The 20,949-nt window shown below is 41.9% G+C and overlaps 1 protein-coding gene across 1 annotated transcript in view; it reads left to right on the forward strand.

The window, feature by feature from the left end:
• The window catches only part of LOC131259691 (neurogenic protein mastermind-like), an 83,154-nt gene extending 68,806 nt beyond the window's left edge, over positions 1-14,348 (forward strand). The window contains exons 4-7 of the mRNA XM_058261260.1: positions 5,492-6,152; positions 8,123-9,355; positions 9,780-10,049; positions 10,104-14,348. Of these exons, the coding sequence (XP_058117243.1) occupies positions 5,492-6,152; positions 8,123-9,355; positions 9,780-10,049; positions 10,104-10,654 (2,715 nt within the window). The 3' untranslated portion in view covers positions 10,655-14,348. The remainder of the gene's footprint in view (positions 1-5,491; positions 6,153-8,122; positions 9,356-9,779; positions 10,050-10,103) is intronic.
• The last annotated feature ends 6,601 nt before the right edge of the window (positions 14,349-20,949 follow it).

Consider the following 20,949-nt stretch of genomic DNA (forward strand, 5'->3'; position numbering starts at 1 on the left):
GCACGCCAATAACCGAAATTTGAGATGATAATAAAATTAAGTTTAATTATAAATGTTGATGATGCCCTTCCACATTCCCGTTCAAACGAGAGTGTTTTAGCAATTTATTTCTTAAACCACTATATCGTGCGCGATGTCCTGGGCTATTCACTTCCGTTTTTTGTAAGCTAACATTATCATCTATAAACTCATGAACAACAAAATAAAAATCATCATCAACATTTATGTTACTTAAATTACTTATTTTATCTTCTATTTTAACCACCTCTTACATGATATTATTTCCTAATAATAATGTCTAACTCTAATAGCTAAAAAGTATTGGTTTTATGCGATTTTTTTTAAAATTCAATTATAGAGCGTGATAGGCTCAATAACAAAAAAAAACGAAAAGGTCGTTGAAATATAGATCCAAATTAATTAATACAAAAGATAGTAACAAAGGGAAAAAACAAACCTTTCATTTTCGAGTAAGTGGAAAAAGTATTTATCTTTTGACTAATTATATTATTATATTATATTGGCTTACGTTAATGCTTTTGCTGGTAGTCATAAGGGCTCATCTTGTAATATGGAAGAATCTCTTTTGAATTGAATAATTGAACTTTATTCATACAAATGCTATATATGGACCCAGCAGTGCATCCGTGGAAGATTTAACATGGTTTAATTCTTATAAAGAGCCACTGATTGGTACTATTTACCTTTTCACTACACAACAGTGGTAAACAATACGCCAAACCAAACTTCTTGAGTAGTAATAGATGACTATTTCTACTATCATTATTTGGTTTTTCTGATTTGTTTTGAATATTCGACCGATTCGTTACCGTTCTTTGAACCTTATGCGCTCTATAATCAAATTTTTAAAAATAAATTTGCATCTATACTTATAGAAGTCACGGTAAAACCAGCATTTGTTTCATCCACCAAATTATTTGCACTTCACAACATAATGATTGAACAATAATCATTCTTTATACTTACCAAGCGGCCATCTAAATGTAGAAACATCAGGAGGCAAGTTCATCTGTTCTCCAAAATTCCCAGCTTCCTATTCTGCTTGCGCTGCCTGCTCCCCTTCCCTCGTGAACTGACGGACACGGTTATAAATTTCACGGCGAATTCTATTCATTTTTTATGTGAAAAAAAAACCTAGAAAAAAAAGGTCTGAAATTTTAAATCTTCAAACATTTGTAACTCCAAAACTTTTATGAAAACTAAACGCCTACTCACCTAGCAAGCCTGTTAAATCTTTTACACAAACACATACATTCAAACACGATGTGTATACACGACGCGGGTGATTGAAAAATATTCGAAGTAGCATAGAGAGAGACGAGAAAAAAATTTGATCGAAGGAGAAAGTAGGATGGCCTACTCAATGTATCGACGATGTTGCAAAACGATTCAAAAGTGTGGGCCAAAGGGGGGGTGAAACGGAAGGAAACGGGTGAAACGTAGCAGAGACACTCAATTTTTGAGTGATCCTTGCCGGCCGGGCCTTTGGGAGAAAGTATCACATTACGGAAATGATGAGTTGGTCCGAGGGCACGCGAACCATGTGATGAAGCCAAAAGCTCTCTGCGGAGAATAGTAGTGGAGACAGGCAGCGCATTGTGTGGCCTGCAGTCGGTGGAAGCTTTGTGCCCATATCCGTGCCTAACCTGCGGCAAAACGGAAAACGAACGTTTCGCGAAACGGAACGCTACATCGCCAACAATCTGACTACACCACCGTGTCGTCAGTCAGTCAACCGAGTCCGAGTTTAGCCACACTACTGCACTCAGTCAATTGGGGTCGGTTAGTTACCTGGCAGGCCACAGAGGTGGTGGAAATATTGGTGTCTGGGTATTTTTTTGCAAAAATAAAATATTTGTAACAGGACGACATGGATTACTCATAAGAAATCCAGTTCCAAACCATAATGATATAGATGGTGGTAGATGTGAAAGATATTGCAAAAGATTACACAAATTCACTTTTACAAAATTACAACAAAACGGAACTCCATTTAGTTATTGTTATTTAACATACATTCGCTACCTCCTTATCTTAATATCAATACAAAATTAATACGATTTTTTTTACTAAACCCAGTAAATCTGAAGATTGTCTGTAAATAACTTATTCATAACTTTTACATCTCCTTTGATATGGTTTGAGCAGGGCTGTTTTATTTGCAAGAAAATCAGGCACAAACTACGAGGCGCTTAGTACGAGCCATGGTTTCAGTGATTTTACATGCATGGCGAACTCGAAAAAGCTTCGGCTGATAGAGCTTCGGAATTGACGAGCACAGCGTTTCGTCGCACACCCACCCTCCTATACTGTCGTTGCCAAGGGCCCAGCCTAACCCGCCCTCAATGTTCGTCCGGGTCTGGTCTGCCTCGACCGGAGGAACTCTCGGAAAGCCTCCGCACAAAGCACAAGCACATAATAGCAAATGACCCAAATTAAAGTTTTGTGCTTGTGTTGAGCCCACTGCTGCTGCTATCCACAAGCCACATCATTCGCCCTAACGATGAAGAGGTTCAGCAGTGAAATGATAGGCAGGCAAGCAGGAGGTATATTTTCTGAGACACTGGTCGCTCACATCGTTCTTGTACAGTTCGTGATGCTGCGCTCAGTCCCGATTCCCGAAAGTTCATCTCGCAAATTGTTTCTCCTACTCTACCCGCCCCTCTGAAAGTTGTCGTTTCGGTCGGTTGGCAGCTTTTACGGTGAGCTTTTTGACGGTGGCAGGAAGGTGTTATGTTCGCCTGGTAGTCCATGGCGGCAACAGTGGCACCCCATTATATTGAGAAGTGTTTCGTGCGGTAGAGAATTGTCGTTACCACCTTGGTCTCGCGACACGAATCATACAAAGATCGCAATAATAACATCAAAACCCCCAATTTTGACTGAAACATAGATTTCTACATATTGATAAAGCAATCGACAAACATTATTTTGACTTGATTTAAATCCATTTGATAACGAGAGTCAACATTTTAAGAATTTGAAGTATGTTATGATATAAAAGAAATTTATGTAAAAATTTTTTTTTTATTCTTTGTTCAAATAAACCATGCAGTTTTAGCTCATATTCCCGCAAAAACATTCGTTCAAAATTAATGCAACGCTGCACGAAGCCTGTTTTAAATACCTTTTCGGCTGTTTAACAAATAACTGCCCAATCGCAACTTATCATTAATCACATAAAAGTTCACTTTCTCGTTCCCGATGTTAAATTGAAATGTTTCGTTGCAAAAATAACTGTTCATTATCTGTTGACCTTTTTTAAACCCCATATGTAATGAGAACTGGTGTGTGTGGTGGTATAATTTTGTTTTCGAAAAATTCTAGAGTTTATTTACTGACAATATATCTATTCGACAGTACAGGAAAACATTTATTCCTGTTTATTTTTACTGTTTGTTTGATATTTTACATATCATATTGTAAATCAGCATGCAGCAAATAATACCATAATGAGACTTCTGGGTATCGAATCACTGAGTTCATACACCATAATCCCAATCACTGGGATCAGGAAAGATGGTGGTGGAGCTTTCATTTGTGTACACTTTGCAGTTAACTGTTTCCGCCTATCAATAATTCAGCCTCCATGCATTTTATCGTTTGAAAATGAACAATGCCCATCAGCTAACGGGGCTATGGCAGCTCCACTATCACGATTGCCCGAGCGGTGTCGCAGTTACGCTGGGCTCGCTTGCTAAAATATCGATAAGACCGGAAACCGGTGTTATAAACTCACGCCCTGCGAGAAAACACCATCAATTGCGGGTTTCGATCAAACACCCACCGACCGGGACGACGATGCCTCGAGCTCTCGGAGGCAGGTATTCGTCCTTTACCGGCATCGTCCTGGGGATGTTTCCCCTTTCTAAATTTGGTGGAGGTGTTACGTGATTTCGCCAAATCTACCTACGCCTCGACGCTCCTGTTAATTCTGGTGCTTTTGTGGCTCACCACCATCCTGGCACCCGAAATAGTCAACTTCCACATTGGGAAAGAGTTCAGAGGCCAATGGTTGGAGAACCGATTGAGCGGGATCCAGTGGAAAATTGTGAAAATAAAGTGTGGTAGGTGATGATGACGCGCTTCCAAGTGCTGGTGCTTTATCGTACAATGTCGCCAGTGCAGCGTGCAAGCCGTGTCAAAGCTCTGAGTATTAAATGCAATTATGTCGTCAATAAATTGAACATATTTTATTCAGCATACTGGCAGCAACGGCGATACTCCTGCCGGCCGGAAATGAAACCAGGTTCAGCGTTGGTGTTGTGTTGTGCTGGGTTTTGACGCACAGTGCTGTACGTTTTGTGTTCACCCATATCTAGTAAAAAACAGGTCATTCGTGTGTGCCAATACAATAAATTTAAAATTCGTAATTTTACCGTTAACAGCACGAATAGAACTTGCTGTAAAACATTTCCTTCTTTTATGGTAGTATGATTTATGATGTAAATTTTACTATGAACCAAAATTTTATGTTTTTAGCCAATTTTTCAACAAAAGTATTAATTTCGTGTTTTTCATCACTCGAAGGACTACAAACTAAAGAATACAGTAGAATAAATACAAATGAGTGTTTAAAAAAATTCATATAAGTTGTTAATTTTCTATTGAATAGAATAACTTCATCTGTTGGATGATTTTAAAAACGAAAAATTAAGTAATGATTAGTGTTGGGCTGTGCTACCCAACACACTCAGCACTGTAAAGTGTGGCACCGCACATGACACAGAAAAAATTGTGATGCACAGTAAAGTTTCATACCGTTATACCAACAAATTGTAAGAACCGTTCTATGGTTCCTTGGTATACCAATACCATAGCTACCATAGTGTACGAATAAAAAGTATAAATCAGTGTTTGGAATGTTGAACATCTTTATCACACAATCATTACATTATTATTTTTATAAAAAAACTGCCATATGAAAAAAGGCTATGATTGATGCGCGATAGGAACAAATTCAAGAAGAGAAGCAATTCCCCTACCCAATTCAAATATAACGCATGTTCTTGAAAGAAAAATGCAAAGTTTTTTTTAATAGATTAGCTTTTAACGACTAATGATTTCCTATAAGGAACAGATTTTAAACACTGTGAAAGCATTTCAACTTAATTTTTACAATTTTCGGCTCAGATTGCAGCGGTTCAGTTGACGAGCATAAAAGAAAAGACTGATGAAATCCAATCGTTAAAATTTTTACTGCATAGCCAGGGGTACGATGCTAAATGTTTCATAATTCATTATTTACTACCCGAAACCCGAAAATCACAACGTTTGAAAAACTATCAGAAATCAATGTAACATCACAAACAGTTGTTACGTACATATTACGTTGTTACGTACGATCATTTTGATTGAAAGTCGTACTTTGAATGCTTTATAAAAAAAAGATAAACCATAACATTTTAAGATATAATTTACAAAAATACTTACCACAATTTCTCATCGTTTCTTTCATCGCTTTCAACAGGTTTCGGCTGGCCAGCATTTACATCTCAGTGGAGACCTCAAGTCTGGCGTTTCCGTCGCAGCACAGCAAGGTGTCTTCTTCAGTCAGCAACAAGCGGCTCAGCAACAGCAGCAACAGCAACAGCATCAGCAGCAACAAAACCAGCAACACCAACAACATCAGCACCAGCAAAATCAGCAGCAACAGCACGGGCAGCACCAGCAGCATCAACAGCATGGTCAACATCAACCGCATCCACAGCACCAGCAGCACCAGCAACAGCACCCACAACATCAGCAGCACGGCGGTCCGCATCAGCAGCACTCGCAGCAGCACCAGCAACACCAGCAGCATCAGGGCCACCAGCAGCAGCAGCATCAGCAGCATCAGCAGCACCATCCACAGCAAACCGGTACAAAGCAGCAGCAATCTCAGCATGCGAAGCAGGCTGGCCCGGGAGGAATGGGAGGAGTTCCTGGGGGACCGGGTGGCATGGTGGGTGGACAAGGTGGTGGTGCTGGTGGTAACGTTGGCGGTCCACAGACGACAATCCCGAACGGTCCCGGATCGGGGCTGAACAGCGGTGGAAGTGGTTCTAGCGGAGGTCCAAATGGAGGACCTGGAGGACCTGGCGGACCCCATGGAGCTAATCATCAGCCAAACCAAGTACCAAACTCACAAGGTAAGTTCTAGCTTCAACCATTTTTCGGACAGGAACACATTTAATTAGGTGATGCTCCCGCAATGGCCACGATTTCGAGTCGTAGTACCCGTCCGCCGCCCGTCTCGTCGTCATTCATCGAGCTCATTATTTGGTTGTCCAAATTTATTATCATCTCATTTTCCGTAACATAGAGCACCCACCCACACTTTCAACTCTCTAGTGCTTCTCGTGGAAAACACGAAGCCCCAAAGGAGTGTCAGAATCATATCGTACGCTTTCTTGTCGGTTTTGGTGAAAACTCGGAAAACCTCTGTCTATTCCTGCGAAATGAGTGACTTTACTTCCCCATGTACGGAACAGACCCGACCCAGAACGGTGCGCATGTGCCATCGTGTGGCTGGTCCGGTCGTGCTCTCATCGGCCAGTTTTCCTACCGATCGATGGCTTGCCGAATGCAACCGTTCCGAACCGTGTGCAGACCGCCGACTCCAGCGGCAACAGGAAAAAACGGCACACAGAACCATAAATATCGGTTGAACTAGAAGTTTGCGGAGGAACAAACATAACCTCACGGCTCACCAACAAGGGAGCAAGCAGGAGAAGAGCCCATTGCTGCTGGTGTGTGTTCGCGCCTGCCGATCGAACACACTGTTCGGAGTGTCCATCGTTCGAGGCGATTTGCTTTTAGGTTAATAGATTTCCTCCTTGCATGAAGAGAGTGACGTCCGGTCGGTTGCTCCCCATCCCCTTCACGCCGTTCGGGTTTGCGTTGCCTGACGATGGAAGTTTGTATCCTAAATTTAAACTTTCCTTACCGCCTCGTATATTGAGTGTGTTCCCATGTTCCCTTCTGGTTCCTGCTACCGCTTGTTTCGTTCTGGCTGCAAAAATCCAACCGCTTCCAGAGTTTCCTCTTTGTGTCTCTTGGTTGGTCTTTTTATTTCGGTTCGTGGCACGGGACCAAATTGCTTTTTGAAGCACACCACGCCGCCACGTCCGCCATGGGGTTTTGTAGTAGTAAGCGGATATTTGTTTGACGCTTTAACCGCCGTCACAATGTGTGTGATTTTCGTTCCTCGGCACTGGTTTACCCCGTTTTTTTTCGGGTCCGCACAGGACGCGAACCGAGCGCCGGTGCCGAGGCAAGGATGTATATATGAGTGGAGCATTATTATGGCCTACCGGTCCGCGTCAGTAGGTCGGGTTGTAATATAAGTGAGTGTGTTGGGGGAGAGGGAGGGAGAAAAAATGAGGTCGTTCCTGCACTCCTCTGCATTTGTGATGGCCCAAACGGTAATGGTGGCATCCCAAGGATAGCCATCGGATGGATTCCATTTTACAATGTTTGGACGTTGTTCACTGCACAATATATCAAGCAATGTTCCTTTCGATGGAATAAACTAAAAGCGTGCTAAATAATAAATCAGTCGCAATGTTTGTAGAACCCCCATACCATAGGTTATGATGATATACTGATTTTAAATCCGATTGGTTTGTTTATCAGGAGTTTCATGAAGCAATTTGTACATTGTTTTTGTTATATCCTATTCCGAATCCTATTAACACAAATTATGTTCTGGTAGTACGGAAGTTCGTCAAACTTTTTTTTTTATTTGCATTATCATAGCTCCTCCAAGTAGCAAGCATTGTGGTAAAATGCAATCAAAGGCAAACGAATGTTTGTTTGGTTTAAAATGCAAACATTTGGAATGATATTCACGGCTTTGATCAGTGATTCAATCGACTTAAAACTCCGAATGATAAAGTAAGAAGGTGCAAAACCGCTGCACAATTTCGTTTATTAATCTCCCATGTTCGACTTTTCTGTCATATGAACAGGATAAGTTTGTGAACGTTTTAATTTTATTTTCCAGGTATTGCCGATGTCGGTGGTTTAGAATCCATATTAAATTTTATTGGACTGCTTAATAACAAGTAACACCAATGAGAACCACTATAATTAACATTTATTTAATGCTTTTCCGTAGGTTCATCGATGGTAAACGAAGCGCAGTACACAGTATCACAATCGCAAACAATCAACTTCACCCAGCAAACCCTTCGAGCGAGGCAGCAGCATCAGGTGAACGGCGGAGGTGTTGGAATGCCCAACGGTGGTACCGGTGGACCACAGCACCCTCAGCAGCAGCAGCAACAACCGGGCGGACCTGGTATGGGAGGAGGACCGGCATCAAACCAAGCACCACCACAGCAGCAGCAACAGCAAGGTGCGCCGAGTGGGCCGCAGAATCAGGGAGTCGGTGGTCCCGGTGGAGTGGGAGGGCCGAATGGACCTGGAGGACCCGGCATGGTCCAAGGTAACGGAGCGGTACCGTTGGGAGGAGGCATGGTAGGTCCTGGTGGAATGACGGGTCCGGGCAACGGTGGCGTCGGAATGGTGGGAGGACCAAGCGCAAACGTCGGAATGGGCATGGGCGGTATTGGGGGCCCGAACGGAGGCGGCATTAGCGGTCTGAATTCGATGGTATCGAACTCGATGGCACCAGGAGTAGTGGCGGGTGCCGGCGGCGTCAACGGGGGTGCGGCTGGCATGATGCACGGTGGAATGGGTGGGCCCGGTGGGCCGACACCCGGAACCATGCGACACGCTGAGCAAATGAAGTTCCTTCAGCAGCAGCAACAGCAGCAGCACATGATCCGGGCGCAAGCCATGCAGCAGCAGATGGCGGCCGGCGTGAGGCCACCTCCACCGGACTACAATAAGGCGGCACAGCAGGGCAACCCGGCGGCTGCGGCCGCCGCTGCTGCCATGATGCAACAACAGCAGGCACAGCAGCAGCAAATGCTGCACGCTGGTGGACGCTTCCCGGCGATGCGACGCATTACCCAGCAGCCGATTCCACCCTCCGGCCCGATGATGAGGGCACAGCATGCAGCGTACATGCAACAGCAGCAACAGCTTGCCGGCCACGGACCGCGTGGCGGCGGAGGAATGGTCGGTGGATTCGGTGGTCCGGGCGTTGGTGGTCCCGGTGGAGGCGTGGTGCCCGGTGGAGGAGGTGCCGGAGTTGGAGGTAGTGCTGGTGCGGGTGGTGGTGTGATGGGCGGACCAGTACAGCGGCCACCAAATGTACAGGTTGGACCGGAGGGTATGCCGATTGGATCTCAGCAAGCGGAATGGCGCCACATGATGGCTATGCAACAACAGCAGGTTGCTTTTAGTGCCAGCAGCGGAGGAAGCATGCGGCAAGGATTTGGTGGTAAGGATACTCATGAAGGGTCCATAAAAAAGAATCTGGTCGTGCTCTTCGGATAAATCGAATAAACAACGTTAAAGTACAAATTGATCAACGATGAATCTGGCTAACAGTGAATCTCCACAATCTGATCATTGTATCAATGAGTTTATAAAAAGTAATGGTGAGAGATTTCCATGGTTTCTGGTTCGTTGCATGGTATGCAGCGACCTCTCTTTTTTACTGATCTGACTTCGAACACATCAACATTTGTCAACGTATAACTTATTTGCATGAGCAAAATGTCCATGCCAACGTTCTGAGTTGGTACAATTTAACGTTGAGTTCCATTATTTGGTGTGGTGCGACCTTATTCTACATTGCACACACTCAAGAAACTTGCACCACATTATCTGTTTGTTACTAATCGCACACCGTTTACTTTTAGGACCCGTCGCTGGCCCTGTTGGAGGTCCGAATGGAACGGGACCTATTGCGCGCATGGATCCTTCCGTCGGACCGGCAGGACCCGCTGGTCCCGGAGGCCCGGGTGGACCAATCGGTGCCGGCAGTGGACCCGCCGGTGGCGGCGGCGGTGGTCCTGGCTCGGGAATGGGACCAGGTGGTCCCGGAGGACCGGGGAGTGGCGGTGGTATGACAGCGATGCAGATACAAATGCTACGTCAGCAAGCCATGTACCAAGGAGCGGGCAACAACGGTCCCACCGGTGGTGGTGGAGGAGGCGGAGGTGGGGGCGCGGGCGGCGGTGGAGGTGGCGGTGGCGGTCCAATGAGCCAAATGCAGATGCTACAGCAGCACCAGCAACTTCAACAGCAGCAAAACATGATGAACCAAATGCAGATGAGCCAGATACATATGTCTCAGACGCAAACGATGTCAATACAGCAACAGCAAAACCAACAATCTGTGATGAATACATTTACTGCGCAGTCGACGCAACAGTCCACGACAACGACGATGATTGCCGGCGGTGGTGGTCCCGGTAGCGGTGGTATAGTCGGAGGAGGACCCAACGTCGTAAACGGTAATATCAATCCAGCCAATATGCTGACTGGCCCAGGTACTGGACCGGCCGGTGCAGGCGGCAACAATAATAACGGAAACAACAGCAGCAGTAACAACAGCAACAACAACAACAGCAACAACAGTGGCAACAGCAATAACAATGCCAGTAACAATAACTCATCCGAGTTCCTAGCGTTCCTGGAGAACCTGCCGGTGGGCGATCCGAGTCAGTTCAACGCGCAAGATCTGCTCAATTCGCTGGATAATGATAGTTTCAACCTTCAGGACATCTTGTAAATTGATGCTGTCCCAAAACGGAGCAACAAAGTTTCACCTGTTTGTTGGTTTTTTAATTATCACCCAACAGAACTAGCCTTGGTCAAACACTCGAGAAATAGCTTGACCCTGGCAATGGGAAGTGCGCAACTGAACGATGCCTATTAGTGAATTTTATCAGTAGATTCGCAACTATACCAATGGTGGAAAGTTGATTATTTCTCATAGAACGAATTAACTTCCAATGCTCGCGAATTCTACAGTGACGGATGGATGCTAAAGACAAAAGACAAATCAAAAAGTATAACCAAGAAGAAGAAAAAAGAGTTCAATCGGTGGACCTCATTGAGGAGGATGGATTGGGGGAGCAGACACAATCGCAAACACCAAAGTGTTGCAATGTACATAGATACAAGTTTTTTCTTCGTAACACGATTAAGCAAGTGATCTAAAAGGCGAATAGGCATGACCTTTCGTAAAGGGGTGACTCTTTCGAGGATCACGCCAATCAAACTACCGAGCAGATTACAAAGATTGCATACAAACTCATCTACCGTTTAGCAGCAAATATTGTACTATTTACTATTTAATAGAAATTACTAATTTAAAGGTTTTTGGCGCAAAATGCTCTCTTCATTTTTACACCCAACGGCGTTCCGTTTACGATGGGATGAAAGTAAAAATGCAACACAAGTATAGAACGATTCAAACTCGCACACATTTGATAAATGCGCCCACATCCTACCGTAGTGTATTTCTCTCCGATTTACTCGGTGGTAGTGTGTTCGCTTTGCGTAAGAATAAGAAAACAAAAACAAACTTTAAACACCGAAAAGAGAATTATGATGAAGGAGAAGAGAGAGAAAGCGCATCAGTAAACCAGTATCCTTGAGCAAACAAATATGGTGAAAACAAACAAGCACACAATGGTTTGACAAACATTCCTCACTTGAGTAGAGAATTCTTCTTTTTTATATGAATAATAACAACCGCGCAAGCATATATATTATATATATACAAACATATATATATTACCCTATGTATACATACCAACTATGTACGACGATTTGTAGCTACTCTTCATTTCCTTAGAAGTAACAAGCGCAAATCTGACGATCGTGTTCCGCATACGAAAAGGATCTGCAAGCCATGTATCGATTCGCCACTACCGTCAAACCGAGTGTGGTGATATCTATTAGGAGTTTTTTGTACTTTATCAAAGATGGGTTCTTTTAAGTCTCGAGAATATTTACCTCCATCTTTCTCTTTCTCTCTCTTTTCCAAAATGCAATCGATACCGGATAGTGTTAATTTAGCAATACGATGCGCTTTGATCGCGAGATCATCGTTCAAATTTCTTCTAAAGAAAACAAACGAGGAGCTAATCGAAAGCATTGCATCAAATAGTAGGTTTACATGTGCGTTAGTCGTTTAGGTTTTGCGTGTATAATAATTGACTGTATAGTATGTTCAGAGTTTCCGTTTTATCTATCTATTTAAAAAAGAACAGAAGAAAGTGTGAAGAGGTACGGTTTGACCATTATTTAAAGATTGCAGGCACATAGCGCGTAGTTTAATCGCAAATCCGTGCTGTTAGGGTACGGTGTCATACTTCTTTCATCGAGAAGAGAATTTATACAAAAGCGTAGAGCAAAACGAACAAGAGTACAGCCCGTGTTTTTGTATGGTGAAACAATATGTATACAAAACAAGTTGAAGCGCGCGCGACATGTGGAGGGCAGGTGGAACTATGTAATCAAATGAATTAATAATCAAATCGACCATTACGCAGTTTCGGCAAAAACGGTGCTTTATGGTATCCCATTTGTTTGGAATGTAGGGTATGGTCTGCTGCTTTGAAGTTCATACTCAGGAGAAGCAATGTCCCTCGGCATGTTTGTTCTATTCCATATGTTCTATTATTTGGTGTACAGTCGAATTTGGAGGGTGGTAAAATTGTCAAGAAAAGAAATATAATGAAATAGAACTATTTGGCTTGATGAAGTAGTGTTGATTATGTTGGTTGATAATTTTCAACACAGCCGAAATTTGCAACGCAAATCATAAAACTCTGTTATTTTTAGAACTCCAGGCAGCATGTGGATGATAAAGAGCGAAAATGAGAAGTTAGAAACACTCAGATATGTTTTTATATATTTTTTAACAAATCCAAATATTGTCAATTATAGACTACTGAGTAAACAATAGCGCTCCGACATGATGGTTTTGAAACATGTATGTAATAGGTTGATCCGCGTTTTTAACCACTGCATTTTATTTGAGTTAGCCTGAAATAAAACCAGAATTAATAAATCTATCCTCACAAAGTTCAACGTGAACACCGAAGTAAGCATACGAAAATTGTCATCAAACATTCAAGCATACAGCGCAAACATCATCATACATCCCATTTAGCGAATTATCATCATTAAAAAGTAAGATATAATGTGACAGCCAATTGAACAAAGAACATATACTAAATGCAGCATCAAGCATCAAACCAAACCAACCAATGCTCTAATACTCTCTATTGATCGTAGTAGAACAAAAAAAAAAGGAAATGAAAGCCAGCCCATACAACCATGCGAAACTAAACTGCTTCTTGATCTTACATTTAAGTATTGCATTCAAAACAAGCAACAGCATAAGCCGGGTTCGCGTGCCGGACTACAGTTATTGAGTAGTATTAAATGAATACAGTAAACAAACAGGACAGATACAACATTCGGGACGACCATAAACGGAAAATATTTTAAATTCATTTATACTTCAGGTACCGATAGAGACACGAAAGCCTTCATTTGATTTCAATTGATTTTTTAAGAAACAATTCTTTTTCTACTATCAATCCCGTTTCAATGCTCTGTTCCTAACAAATGTTCTTGCTTTCCAACTGTGAAATGTTTTCCAGCGACAACACGGCTTGCTTCGAAAGATTACCGTAGCTTCATGCTGCATCGATTCACTGGAACTCACATAGCAGGGTTTCTCAACGCATAGCATATTAGTACCGCAAGATGAATAGTTTTATTGAAACCAAATGCCACCATTTTGATACGAAGTTAAACCAAAACCTCCAAATGATGCTGGTGCCCATGATTGTGATGTAAATATTGATTTCTGATAAGGTACGTTCGGGTTCGCTTTGTTTTGATTTTTAAGAAGACAAGATGCCTGAATTGGCGTGTTTCTTACACTCGAAGGAGAGTAGCAATGTGTACGCCAATAGCGATAGAGGATTTCTATGAACCAAGTATTCTCGAGAAAGCCTTTGAAGGGAGGGAAAAGAAAAAAACAAAACAATAGGAATCACTAGATCTTAAAGAGATGCATTACTTACTGGCCTTGGAAGGCTTCCCGATTGTTTTAGTATTTTTATATCGGATACAATTTTGAAACGAACACAATGGAAAAAGGATTCGATTGCTTATGAAAATTTTAATGTATTATTTTATTCCACATAGTTTTTTTTATTGACAGAAACTACAAATCTTTAACCGACAATGCAATGAAGATTCTGTAAAGAACAAGTAAAACACTTTAATACTTAAAATTGATCTAAGAGACAAGAAATATTGTAAAGACGTATCGCAAAAAAAAATGTACATGGAAACGAAGTGGTACCAGACGCAGACGAATTGAAGGTGGCGACAAAGATGAAAAAAATACCGGACCGAAACAAAAAATTCATTGAAATATAGGTAATTGAATTGAATAGAACATTTCACCGAATTGAACATTTGAGATAGTAATATTGAGAAAAAAAAATGCTTCGTATAATATGGCCACATAATGAGAAACATTTCATCTAATTTTTCACTAAATCTGTCAAAATTATCCTTTCTATGTTAATGGTTTCGACAACTATGTCGTTTCAGATGTGCCTGTTGACGCCAAAATTGTGCTAACGAAAATTTGGGCTGTAATATATCTTTATTTTCAGAAATTTCCACGTTATAGCTATTGCCATCGAAAAAGTAAGTGTATAGCTAATGGATATGACTTGATTAAATGTGCCTAAATTATGTTCAAGTTTTTAAAAATATCTTTGCCGTTTACCGTGAAGAAATAGGGGTATGGAAAAATTGTCTACCAAATTAATGTGCATTTGACTAGAAGGCACCATTAAGAAATCAAACCATTTGTTTTTGTGTGTGAACAAAAAAGTGACAAGCAATTTGTTCTCATCGTTCCACAAACAAACTTGACATTGTTATATCGTTTAAGTTTATTTGGGGAACGTTTATTTGATAAATTTTCCTAACCAAAATGTGTGCAACTAACTAAAAACTAAAGAGTACATAGTACTACTAAGAGCTACGAGACGTAAGAGATATGTATCATTAACATACAGCGGTGAACGTGGGACACATATCAAGCAATTGTTCACCTAACCACAACGTATACACGATAGTTAAATAGTTCACCACGAAAAAGTTCTTAACTGGACTCAAAAGTGTATGAATTTATTTTATTTGTTTGGGCGCAACCCTTGCTATCGCTAGATGTTCCTTTCGGGTATATGTTTTGCAAACAAAATTGCTTCAGAGCACAATGCCCAACGTGCTGCTCTGGCAAACAAGTCAGCCATACTTCCGTCTACGGGCACTCAACCGAAGATAAATCACGCAAATCAAACGTAGCTGTCCTAGCTTGGCGTTGTTATTCTTCTATTCCCGTGCGCGCCAGTAGCAATTTGTGTGCGGCTGTACGAACTCGCTAAAACATTCCCCGATAGGATCTGGACAATTAATTTTTCCGACAACACGGTCTCTATCGGCCTTGTGTGCCAGGTGTGGTGGTGCCCTACCGGACGCACATCGCAAGAGGTAGCGACGGTGGAGGTATGGCGGTATTGAGGTGATACTAGTATGAGGTCTGTTACGAAGAATGCTTTTTAATTTAAAACATTGACCTTTTCTTCAAAATGTATCTCTTACACTGTACATGCCCACGTGCAACATGTGCTTTACTCCATAAATTACCTTTATGTCTTCCGTAATTAGTCAATGCTGGACTGGCAAACGTGTTTGTGGTTGGTACGAGGCTTTTACTATAATGTGTCGTCGATCTAATTAAAAAATGAACAGTTATTTTCTTTTTAAACAGATGAGTTTTAGTTCAGAGGTATATCTTTGACATGTATGCGTTTGAATCTATTGCGTACTATCAATTACATAATTGCTTGACCTTTGATACCGCTTCATTCACTATATTTGAACCTACAAAACACGATAATATAAATCCTGTCAATACAACTTAGTGCTAGAAGTTTGTTTGGGGTAACAAGTTGTTACGTTACTTTATCGGAGATTTCTAAGCGAAGTAACAAAATAATCCTGTTAGTTGTACAATATTTATTTAAAGTAGCTTACCCCAAATTTTCTTTATGATGTCGATGAATTCATTTAACTTGCTGTGACAATATTCAACCGCTAGCTTCATTTTTAGCTTTTCCCAGAAATTTTTAAGCTCCACACGATCGCCCCTTCCCGTTGGCAAAGAAGTACAGGTCGACGAACTGATGGTCATCTGTTCTCGCCTCCTGCCCACTTCTCGCAGCCCAAACTCTATGTCCAACCGTGTTCATGATGGTGTGTTATCAGAACTCCTGAGCCGTTTCTCCGTCCCTTTTCTCTCACCGGCTTTGACCAACGCGTGCCATCGAGGATGTTCCAGCTTGCGTACCTTTGAGAAGGGAAAAGAAAACTGAAGATACAAAAAAAAAGATACGGATTCGTCGGCGGAATCTGCGATTCGGTAGACGTGTTGAGTGAGACAGATATTACTCGTCCACACTTGTCGTCATAAATCATTTACGGGCCGCAAAAACCGGGCCGCCCAGTCGGTAGCCACCGACTAGAAGAGAATCTGCAGCAAGCGTTCCTGAAGTTCCTGACCCTCCCGCAAGGAGGATCTCGAGTAAAAGCCCCGACGTTGAGTCCAATGATCTTTCGCGATCGAAAGCAACGCAAAGCAGGTTAGCGGATGAAAAGTGTTCTTGAAAGCGAGAACTCGACAGCTGAGTTCTTTTCAGTTTCGATAGGTTTCTCGCTGTGCAATGAACTGTTCTTTTTCATCTCGCAATTCTACAGTCAATGATCTTAAGGAGGATTTAAGTACGTTTGTTTTCATCAGAAATTAGCTCCATCGATTCAAACCATTTAGAGAGATAAACATAATTTTTCGACAAATAATGTTCGAAATATTAGACAAATACCATTTTCGCGTGAGTAACATCACATTTCTGATTTGATTTCTTTGTTAAAATTGGGTTTTGAAGGAAGTTTTATTTTGGAGCATTGATTAATTAACAAAATTTATTTAAAAAAAAAACATTTATCCATATCGGTTATAATGGTACTCTCAATGTTTTGTTCTTATTAAATCCTACCTATTAAGCTGATTTTGGAATTAATACAATCTAATTCAATTCCCTGTCTTCCTTTTCTTGTGTATATTAATGTGTAGGTATGGATGCAATAGACCTCGAGTAGGGGATAGCGTGTGGTAGGGGGCTGCATCGCTTGAGTCTGCCGAGCATCACAAATGCGATCTCCAACCACCCCGCACCAACTACAAGACCCAACTCACCGGGATAAAGTTACAGCAACGGTTAGGTGAAGGAAATGCCACGCTACAATTAGTTTTAAGCATTAGGTTAAGAAAAATGTAATGTTTTCCGTACTTCACTATAAAAAAAATCTAATTCAATAGAAAAGAGTCCTTTCGTGACCAATTTGGAATGCATATCAATAAACTAAGTTTTCACTTTGCATAATATTGATAAAATTATGTCGTTTCTTATTCGAGAAGTAATTTGTCATACACAAAGATACACTACGATAGAGAATTTATTTTACATATGCTGGCTCCAAATGCAAGTAGTAAAAGAGACATCAATAATTTGATTGTGATTTTTACATGAGATATTCTAGATTCAGTTTTCAATGTATTATTGCATTAGTTCTATAAGGCCTTTAACTTTAAACACAAAAATCATCGATTGCAAAGGTTGCTCGTACACGTTATTGGTACAAATATGTTTAGCTCATGAAAAAAGTTTTTCAATGTTTTCAATTTTATATAGATAGGGATGTTAGGGTTAATCGTGACGATATTATCAACTTGTCATCGGCAACACTTCTCTATCGCAATGAATTATTTTAAATAAAGTTTTTATTCGAGAATAATTTCAGAAACAAAGACGTTACTAACGAGAGCATGTATAATAATCGAGCCTTAATTTATAGCACACTAATGCCAACTATAATACCTCATTAACCTAACATTTCTGCCCGATCATCCCATCAGCCGGGAGTTGTGTAACGAAACTTTCTCGATCTCTCTATTGAGTGTGCATTCCTTCGCGCCGTATCGCCTAAATTACAGTACAGGTACAGTATCGGCACGAGAAAATATAATAAATTTATTCGATTGCATTTATGCTGATTATGCACTCGACCGTTGCAGCGCACATTATTCTGGTGCACACGGCTGTTGGTGCGGAAAAAATGGGGAGAGCAAAATCTTTACCTAATAAATCCGATCCCAAAACGAGCGGGCGTCTACCAACCGCACCACATTCATTCTCCCCTCACCCCACCTTCAGCACTTGCCGCAATTGCAGTTTTAAATGAACCCATAAATCACTTTCGCTTCAATCGAAATGGAAATCTGGACTGTCGGCCGATGGCCGCGCTAGAAATGTGATCCCAAAGCCAAAGAGCCCGCCACGTGGTGTTGGATTTTCTCCGCTTTGCGCTCCGCAATAGAATGCTCCCTCTCCCCCAAAAGGGAGCCCAAGGTGGCGAGTTATTTATGCGAGTGTGTCACTCTCTTTGCTCTCGGCTCCCGGAGGGAGGGACGGTAGAAGAAAAGTAAAGTGTAGAATGTATTCGACCAGACGGAAAGAAACGCAGCGCAAACAGTAACCTGAAACGGGAAGCCTGCCAAGGTTTGGCGGGAAACCTTATCGTTTGTCTTCGACATCACCAGCATCCGACCGCGGGCTCGAAGCGCCAAATCCATGGCGGGTTCGAACCGACACGGAGCGAAATGGTTCCGCACGGCGTGACTTTCGCTTTTCTTTTTCCGGATCCGATGAATATGAGTTTTGTTAGAATCCAACGGAAACGGTACTCTCCGGGTGCGGGGCAAACGGGAACCCGCAGGAAGTGCTCTTCGCGGGGAAGGAGGACGCGGACGTTTCCTATCAGATTCTTTCCCTCCCGATCCCCACAGCACCACACCTGAAGCGAATGGCGATATTTTTCTACCTTTCCCTACCAACCTAACCGCCTACGCGTGGTCGGTCAAAACGCTTTCGCTTTCGTCGAGTGCGGAAGTAATCGGAACGGCAAACCCGTGGGTCTCCGACCAAGGGGCGGGGGATGGCAAGACAGTGCGTCGTTTGTCGTGGTTCGGTTTGATGGAAAGCGTCGCCGACGACTTTTGAAGCATTCGACACATCGCAGAAATAAATAAATAAACAGCCCAGCAAAGGATCAGCGTAGGCAGAAAAATCAAGTTGGCGGTTGTTTGTGGATGTTTGTTAGCCGTTTTTTTTCCTTCCTCGACCAAGACTTGTCACCTTCAAGTCCATCAATCAATGCGCTAATGCATGTCTACGGGTTGCGTTTCATCGACACGTTCTACCGGTTTCGTTCCAGCGGACGATCCTCGTGAAACGCCCTTCTTCACGTTGAAAGCTGCGAAAAGATGATATCAAAGTGAATGAAAATTTAAAGAAAGGTGGGTAAGAAAAAAGAAGTTTGCGCGTTTCATAGCAAGATTGAGTAGCAATGTGTTAACATGAAATATTAACTGTTGTGCTATTATCGTACAAAGTATCAATAAGTTAAAATTAAAATGGGATCAATGTTCCAGTTTTCACCTCAAATTCGCGTCACTAAATGTCTGCACAGCTTCTTCTTCTTGGCTTAACGGCCGTTTTTGGTCATGCCTGCACGTTAAGGTCTTACGAGACTTTTTCCCTATGTCCCCAAATTACGGTTTCCTTAAGAATAGACAATTAAAACATGATAATATTAGAAGAAAAATTATTTCAATAAGATTATTTGTTAAGAAGGTTGTACTGTTTGTATTGTGTGTTGTTTGTACTTGTGGAAAAGTATTTGGCATAACATGGTCATGCTAATTTAAAGATAGGTCATAAGGTCATACATTTTTTTCTATTTAATCAAATGCCCTTTATCTAAAATCATAAATCCATGTTTGTTTTAAGATCGAACTCAATGCATTGTTGTTTAAAATTCATCAGTTTCAGAAAAAGTGGATTCACAGGTAAGAAAGCTTTAACAAACTTACTTTAATTCGATGATAGACATCTTTATTTTTGTATCAACGACTATCGATAAAAGGGTTAAACTCACATGCAATCAAATAGTCGTAAAACACTATCATAAAGCGACATTTACCTTTAGAGACGTTTAAAGCCAACTTGTTCTTTGAAGTGAGCCTCATTCTTCGATACAGAGCTCAAAAAAGACTACAAGGAAACCCGGCTCAGATCGAACGTACCCGATAAGAATCCTCGCAAAGTGTCGATCGAGCTTGTCCAGGGCGTTATAATTACGCAGAGTGCTTAAAGCACTTAAATGGTAGTCGCTAATCGTTTGTTTTTGTCAGCCTCCGATTTAGGCGCTTGGGGGCTTCCGATCGGCGCGGCTTCTGAGTAATAATTTGCGTAACCGGTATCCGCGTGAAGTGGCGCTTTTAAGATCCCGCCGAACCGGATCAATCGCAGCGGAGTCAAAGTGGTCCATCGTATGACTTCATTCGTGGGACTTGAACGTTGGTTGGCGTTTTGCCAAAGTGTCGGAGCGGAGTTCGTTCGTTCTGTTGGGTATACGCTATGAGGTGTCGATGAGGCGTTCGGCGAAGGAAGTGGCAGTCTTTTCAGAAGGCGCGAAATTTATCGATGCAGTACGGTGTAACAGTGAATATCAAGTTCAAGTGCCTTTCGTACGTTCGACCCGACTGAAGCGCCGCACTTTGCAGTTTTGCATACATGCTTCGTATGCAAACGATCATGTTTTGGATGGGTCCGTGTGTTTTTCTTTTTACGTTCTGCTGAAGTAATCATGAATGGCTGGTTGAAGGTTAAAACGGAACAAATGAAAAAATAGTATCCGCCACTCCTCCCAGGGTGAACTGTACAGTAATGTTATTGAATGAGTGCATATGCATGATTTATGCAACTTTCCTTTTATTTATGCCAAATTATGTTAAAGGTACATTTCTTTTTATCAGTTGTACTAATTTTAGATCAAATGAAAATATATTAGATGAAA

This window comes from Anopheles coustani, chromosome 3 (genome assembly GCF_943734705.1).
Source record: "Anopheles coustani chromosome 3, idAnoCousDA_361_x.2, whole genome shotgun sequence".
In the NCBI taxonomy this organism is placed as follows: domain Eukaryota; kingdom Metazoa; phylum Arthropoda; class Insecta; order Diptera; family Culicidae; genus Anopheles; species Anopheles coustani.